Below are 7829 nucleotides of genomic sequence, written 5' to 3'. Positions count from 1 at the left end.
GGATGGATGGATGGATGGATAGTTATATTTATCACCACACAATTGCTTTTTCTCCTTGTTCCTCTCCTAGGTTCCTGGGACACCCTGCAGCCAAGATTCTCTATGTTTATAACCCGAGTAGGGAGAGCGAGGTCGTGGTGAATTCAGTGTTTACAGCCGCTAGGCATTTTCATGTGCCTCCCGTCCACTGCAGAGTAAGTGTTGATGGACTCGTGGACACTGTGCCATGGCGTGCCGCCAGGGTGCCTCGCTTCCTCTGGCCTGACGTTTTTCCTTTCTGCTCCGTCTCCCTTTTTTCTGCTACCCAAACTCTGTCCTTCTGTGTGTTTGCTTTAGCATTTATTTTTTCAGTTGTTCATCCTTACAGTTTTGGGGGTTTTGATACCCCCAAGGAAAAAAAAGTTTAAAGAGTCTAAACTGGGTAGTAATGGATATATAGTTAATGTGACTTTTTCATCAGTAAAGGGCTACAGGGGGGATTTCCAGTGACGTGGCCTCCTCCCTTCCTGAGCTCAGGAACATTTCTCATCAGGGAACATGATTTTCATGCTTGGGTGCCTGTTTTCAGAGAGCTCACTCTTCATATCAAGGCACTAGAAGGGGGAGAGTGAGGTATCTTTTTGGTGTTGTTCACAAAAATAATTAAGAATCTTTATCTCAAGTTGTACCAGCGACATATTTAAGAGAACATGGCACGAAGTAATTTAAGTGCCAAGATATGTCTGGCCATTCTCGTGGTTAATTCTTACTGTCTGTTAAACACAGTATCAGAAAATTTGTTTTGAAAATGACTACAAACGCTGAAGCATTTAGTACCTCATCCAAGTTTCAGTGGATGTACCATGATCTCTTCACCTGGCGAACCTACTAATATAGTTAGAACTGCTTTCTAAGTGTAGGACTAAGAGGTAATGAATGGCTCTTTATAAAGCTAATTTGTACTGGAACAGACATCAAGACCCCAGTCTTCTAATACTTTTAATTTCAGTGGTCTTTAACTTTTAATGAAGTTCCCAGTTACTAGTGGGTGTTATTTACATATTTTGCTCCTTTATTTCTACCCGATGCACTTAAAAAAAAAAAAAATACTGGGACCACGGAAATGGTGTAAGGGGAGCCCAATATTTTCTTTATGATAGTCTCTCTGTATAAACGCTGTCCCTGACTTCTGTTATCAACATACTTGTACATCGATGGCTCCCTTCATGTAAGCAGAGCTGGGACTGTGTCAGTCAGAGGCGTTAAACATGGGGGTGTAGAAGGAGGGGAGAAAGAAGATGCGAGGCACGTGGGTCTGATCCGAAGTCGGGGGACTCGGCAATATCTCGCTAAAGTCCGTGCTGTATTATTGGAAATTTTCTTAGATTGTTGGCTGTTGATCCATTTGGGGTATTCTCAGGAATTTGCGACACTTATAAATTGGGGGGTGGGGGGCGCAGAATATGCAAACATCTGCTCACAGAAATTGTCCAAAAGAAAGTCTGAGGAAAAGATATTCTCAGAGGCGGTCATTCCAAATGGCTAATTAGGTGCCTTTCTTTCAGGTAATCCCAGCGATGGGGAAAACTTCCTTCAGAATTATTTTCTTACCTACTGAAGAAGGGAGCGTGGAAAGTTCCTTATTTATTAATACCTCCTCATATGGAGTCTTTTCCTATCATGTGAGTAACTTTTTTTCCTCGTCGCATAGTTTGGGCGTTGACTTAGCAGAGGGGTTTGGCTAGTTTGGATAGTTGGAAGTGTTGCCACCTGGTTTATGCCAGTAATATTATATGATATCAGTGATGCTAAACTCACCAGCCTTCCCCCTCCCCTACCCCACGTGGCTCACCCAGTGAGCTGTAACTCTCATCCTGGATCTTTGGAGGGCATCGGAACAAAACAAAGGAATCTACCACACAGTTTTCTAGTAGAAAATATAGCAGGCTTTCAAAACTCACAGACCTCACCTCAAAAATGGTCCAGAGGGAGGGAACTGTAGGGGGAATTTGCAGTGACATGGGCTCAGGACCGTTTCTCATCAGGGGACATGGCTTTCGTGCTTGAGGACCAGACCTCAAGGCGCTCACTCTTCATATCAAGGCACTAGAAGGGGAGGGTGGGGTATCTTTTTGTTGTTCACAAACATAGTTGGGAATCTTCATCTCAAGTTATACCCGTGACATCTTTAAGAGGACATGGTGTGAAGTAATTTAAGTGCCAAGATCTGTCTGGCCATTTTTGTGGTTAATTCTTACTGGATTCCACTCAACACATGGTCCCATATCAGAAAAGTTGACTATTTGTGAAAAGATTTGCTGCAGTGAGGACCATTCAGCTTAAATACAGCAATTTTCATTACTTTTTTTTTTTGTAGACAAAGATAAATATAATAATTGGATAGAATCTTGAATGCCGAGGTGATGAATCCAGATTTCCTTTGGAAAAGTATTTTAGCATTTTGGCAAATGTGTTTCAGAATTAACAGAGGAGCGATTGATTCTCTGTTTTCCTGCAGGTATCTGGAATTGGTACTCGCAGAATCTCTACAGAAGGGTCTGCAAAGCAGCTCCCAAATGCTTATTTTCTGCTTCCGCAGGTCCAGAGCATTCAGCTCTCACAAACACAGGTAATTTTAATAATAGACTTATTTTGAATGCTAGTCAACACTGAACTTGGTTGCCCTCTAAATTTATGTGTCATCTGCATATAGCTCCTTTGCATAGTTGGGATTTTAGTTTTTTCTGCTTTTTGAAAAAATCTTGATATATAGAAATAGAAACATATGTGTGTAAAGTGTCAGTGGAATCCATATATTTCTTGTTAACGGCTGTACTGTCTGTCCATGGCGTTGACATTTCTCAGTTTTCCTATACTGTCGGTGCTTTGAAATGTTTCCAGTTTTTCATTATTATAACCATTAGTCCCTGTACATATTTTATAAGTTTATTTCCTTTTAGGTTGCCTGTTCCTTTGGGCTATATTTCATTGAGAGATTCTGTAGTTAGAGACTAGGAAGCGTTTTATAGAGCTCGTTAAATCTCGCCAGGCTGCTTTTTAGGGAGACGGAAGAACCTCCATGGTCACCAGGAACGATATTCCTGCAGGAAGGTCTCACTGTCTCCCCCCTTCCCCGCTTCCATTCCTGCCCGTGTGCGGCTTAGTGGAAATAAATGTTTTTGATATTCTAGAAGATAGAGAATGAGATCTTCTCATCTTTTATTCTGCACAGATACATTTTATTAGTAGCGTGTAGGTTTGGTCATTTTTTTCTTTGATTATGCATATTTCCTGGTAACTATGGATAACTTTTGAAAATGGAAAACAAAACGAAACTCTCGAACCAAGATGTTGTGAACCTTACCATCTTGCCTGCCATTTCTTTCTGATTAGTGAATAAAGAACATTGCTTAGAATTTTTCATCAGTCACAGCTGTACCTGGAGCTCTTTTTCATTTAGCGACCTCATTGAGCCTCTGCTGTGGGCCTGGCCTTGATCTAGCCTTTCTGTCTTCATGGAGCTTGCATTCCAGTGGATGAGACAAACAAAACGAAATTTACCTGTAATGTAATGTCTGGAAGCTTTGTCACCACATAAATCATTCTTAAGAGTTTTTTACCATTACTTTCATTTTTACCAAATTGAATAGCCCCTCCCCCCAGGATTGTAAGGAAGATTTCTTTTAATTTGCACATTTGGATTGGGTTTAAATCCTATAACAAGTTGGGGATATATAGAAAGGTTTTAAGCAGGAGACTGATGTGAACTGACTTGCGTTTTTGTAAGGGCTGGAAGGGTCTAGAGGAGGTTTAACTTGCATGTGCCGACAGCGTGGGTTTTCCCATATGAACATTTTTAGCTTTATCTCAGGGCTGTCCTTCAGCAAAGAGGGGCAACTGAGAATGGCCAGGTTTCTCTGCTGTTTGAGACTGGGTGCTTTGAGTTCCAGATGCCATATTAGTGGTGATATAAGTATTGAAACAGACGTGGGCGTTCAGATTACTGTAGTTAATGGGGTTAATGTAAGGATATATGGAATTAAGGGTCTCATAGGGAGGCCTGCATGAGACCTTGATAGGACGAGAGCGTGTTCCTGTCTACTGACCACGATGCCCACTGCCCTTTTCCGCGTCCAGGTCATCATCATCTCATGTTATTGGAAATTTTCTTAGATTGTTGGCTGTTGATCCATTTGGGGTATTCTCAGGAATTTGCGACACTTATAAATCGGGGGGGGGGGTGGGGGGCGCAGAATATGCAAACATCTGCTCACAGAAATTGTCCAAAAGAAAGTCTGAGGAAAAGATATTCTCAGAGGCAGTCATTCCAAATGGCTAATTAGGTGCCTTTCTTTCAGGTAATCCCAGCGATGGGGAAAACTTCCTTCAGAATTATTTTCTTACCTACTGAAGAAGGGAGCGTGGAAAGTTCCTTATTTATTAATACCTCCTCATATGGAGTCTTTTCCTATCATGTGAGTAACTTTTTTTCCTCGTCGCATAGTTTGGGCGTTGACTTAGCAGAGGGGTTTGGCTAGTTTGGATAGTTGGAAGTGTTGCCACCTGGTTTATGCCAGTAATATTATATGATATTAGTGATGCTAAACTCACCAGCCTTCCCCCTCCCCTACCCCACGTGGCTCACCCAGTGAGCTGTAACTCTCATCCTGGATCTTTGGAGGGCATCGGAACAAAACAAAGGAATCTACCACACAGTTTTCTAGTAGAAAATATAGCAGGCTTTCAAAACTCACAGACCTCACCTCAAAAATGGTCCAGAGGGAGGGAACTGTAGGGGGAATTTGCAGTGACATGGGCTCAGGACCGTTTCTCATCAGGGGACATGGCTTTCGTGCTTGAGGACCAGACCTCAAGGCACTCACTCTTCATATCAAGGCACTAGAAGGGGAGGGTGGGGTATCTTTTTGTTGTTCACAAACATAGTTGGGAATCTTCATCTCAAGTTATACCCGTGACATCTTTAAGAGGACATGGCGTGAAGTAATTTAAGTGCCAAGATCTGTCTGGCCATTTTTGTGGTTAATTCTTACTGGATTCCACTAAACACATGGTCCCATATCAGAAAAGTTGACTATTTGTGAAAAGATTTGCTGCAGTGAGGACCATTCAGCTTAAATACAGCAATTTTCATTACTTTTTTTTTGTAGACAAAGATAAATATAATAATTGGATAGAATCTTGAATGCCGAGGTGATGAATCCAGATTTCCTTTGGAAAAGTATTTTAGCATTTTGGCAAATGTGTTTCAGAATTAACAGAGGAGCGATTGATTCTCTGTTTTCCTGCAGGTATCTGGAATTGGTACTCGCAGAATCTCTACAGAAGGGTCTGCAAAGCAGCTCCCAAATGCTTATTTTCTGCTTCCGCAGGTCCAGAGCATTCAGCTCTCACAAACACAGGTAATTTTAATAATAGACTTATTTTGAATGCTAGTCAACACTGAACTTGGTTGCCCTCTAAATTTATGTGTCATCTGCATATAGCTCCTTTGCATAGTTGGGATTTTAGTTTTTTCTGCTTTTTGAAAAAATCTTGATATATAGAAATAGAAACATATGTGTGTAAAGTGTCAGTGGAATCCATATATTTCTTGTTAACGGCTGTACTGTCTGTCCATGGCGTTGACATTTCTCAGTTTTCCTATACTGTCGGTGCTTTGAAATGTTTCCAGTTTTTCATTATTATAACCATTAGTCCCTGTACATATTTTATAAGTTTATTTCCTTTTAGGTTGCCTGTTCCTTTGGGCTATATTTCATTGAGAGATTCTGTAGTTAGAGACTAGGAAGCGTTTTATAGAGCTCGTTAAATCTCGCCAGGCTGCTTTTTAGGGAGACGGAAGAACCTCCATGGTCACCAGGAACGATATTCCTGCAGGAAGGTCTCACTGTCTCCCCCCTTCCCCGCTTCCATTCCTGCCCGTGTGCGGCTTAGTGGAAATAAATGTTTTTGATATTCTAGAAGATAGAGAATGAGATCTTCTCATCTTTTATTCTGCACAGATACATTTTATTAGTAGCGTGTAGGTTTGGTCATTTTTTTCTTTGATTATGCATATTTCCTGGTAACTATGGATAACTTTTGAAAATGGAAAACAAAACGAAACTCTCGAACCAAGATGTTGTGAACCTTACCATCTTGCCTGCCATTTCTTTCTGATTAGTGAATAAAGAACATTGCTTAGAATTTTTCATCAGTCACAGCTGTACCTGGAGCTCTTTTTCATTTAGCGACCTCATTGAGCCTCTGCTGTGGGCCTGGCCTTGATCTAGCCTTTCTGTCTTCATGGAGCTTGCATTCCAGTGGATGAGACAAACAAAACGAAATTTACCTGTAATGTAATGTCTGGAAGCTTTGTCACCACATAAATCATTCTTAAGAGTTTTTTACCATTACTTTCATTTTTACCAAATTGAATAGCCCCTCCCCCCAGGATTGTAAGGAAGATTTCTTTTAATTTGCACATTTGGATTGGGTTTAAATCCTATAACAAGTTGGGGATATATAGAAAGGTTTTAAGCAGGAGACTGATGTGAACTGACTTGCGTTTTTGTAAGGGCTGGAAGGGTCTAGAGGAGGTTTAACTTGCATGTGCCGACAGCGTGGGTTTTCCCATATGAACATTTTTAGCTTTATCTCAGGGCTGTCCTTCAGCAAAGAGGGGCAACTGAGAATGGCCAGGTTTCTCTGCTGTTTGAGACTGGGTGCTTTGAGTTCCAGATGCCATATTAGTGGTGATATAAGTATTGAAACAGACGTGGGCGTTCAGATTACTGTAGTTAATGGGGTTAATGTAAGGATATATGGAATTAAGGGTCTCATAGGGAGGCCTGCATGAGACCTTGATAGGACGAGAGCGTGTTCCTGTCTACTGACCACGATGCCCACTGCCCTTTTCCGCGTCCAGGTCATCATCATCTCTCTCCTGGACAGTATACCGCAGTAGCCCCCTAACTGGTCTGCCACCGTATACTTTGGCCCTTTCTAGTCCTTTTCCCAAAAACGCAAGTCGGACCGCATTAGTCACCTGCTTACCACCTCTCGGTGCATTGCTGTAGGTCCTGGGGTTTACGCCCAGCCTTCGGGGGGGCTGTAGTGAGGCCTCACACAGTGCGGCTGCCGGGTCCCTTCAGTCTGGTGGCACACCATTCTCACAGTCACACCGGCCTTCCTCTGCCTGCTCGCACGTGCCGTTTCACTCCTGCCATGGGTCCATGGTGTCTGCAGTTTCCTCAGACTCCCTCCCCCACATTAACCCTTATTGCATTCCTCCTTCCTCAGCTCCAGTTCTTCAGGAAACCGGGCCCTCTTTCCCCATTCTAGTTCAGGACCCGTGTCAGACTGTAGTAGAACTGTGTTCCTTCCCCCTCAGAACCCCATTCAATAGTCACACGCCCCACAATGCGGTTACTTAGTCGCTCTTTCCTTCACTCCGTGGAATTTGAGCCGCATGAAAGCAGGGACTGTCCGATTCGGCCTTCCACTGTCCTCCCTGAGCCTAGCCCAGGACCTGCAGTCAGAGGTGCCCAGTAAACGGTGGCCGAGTGATGCTGCGGCCTCCGGGCCGGTCTGTCGCTCTCCCCTCAGGAGCCGTTTTTGTTGCTCCCTGCCCTGCAGCCCAGCACGGTGGTGGCTCGGCTTCATTTGGTCTTTGTTTCTGCGTTAGCTGATACCAAACTCTCTCAGTTTGGTTTCTTTTCTTTTTTTGCATTTTAATTTATTTTTTCAAACAGTTTTATTGAGATATAATTCACATACCACAAAATTCACCCATTTAAAGTGTACAGTTCATTGGTTTTTAGTATATCATAAAGTTGTGTAACCATCAC

At 42.6% G+C, this 7829-nt stretch overlaps 1 protein-coding gene across 1 annotated transcript in view; it reads left to right on the top strand.

Annotated features, from left to right (window-relative positions):
- TMEM131L (transmembrane 131 like) overlaps positions 1-7829 on the top strand; it is a 146251-nt gene that overhangs the window by 74902 nt on the left and 63520 nt on the right. The window contains exons 6-9 of the mRNA XM_023530164.1: positions 1545-1661; positions 2498-2620; positions 5289-5399; positions 6989-7095. Coding sequence (XP_023385932.1) covers positions 1545-1661; positions 2498-2620; positions 5289-5399; positions 6989-7095 — 458 coding nt within the window. The remainder of the gene's footprint in view (positions 1-1544; positions 1662-2497; positions 2621-5288; positions 5400-6988; positions 7096-7829) is intronic.

Source organism: Pteropus vampyrus, unplaced genomic scaffold, assembly GCF_000151845.1.
Source record: "Pteropus vampyrus isolate Shadow unplaced genomic scaffold, Pvam_2.0 Scaffold47, whole genome shotgun sequence".
Classification (NCBI taxonomy): domain Eukaryota; kingdom Metazoa; phylum Chordata; class Mammalia; order Chiroptera; family Pteropodidae; genus Pteropus; species Pteropus vampyrus.
This window is presented reverse-complemented; position numbering and strand designations above follow the sequence as displayed.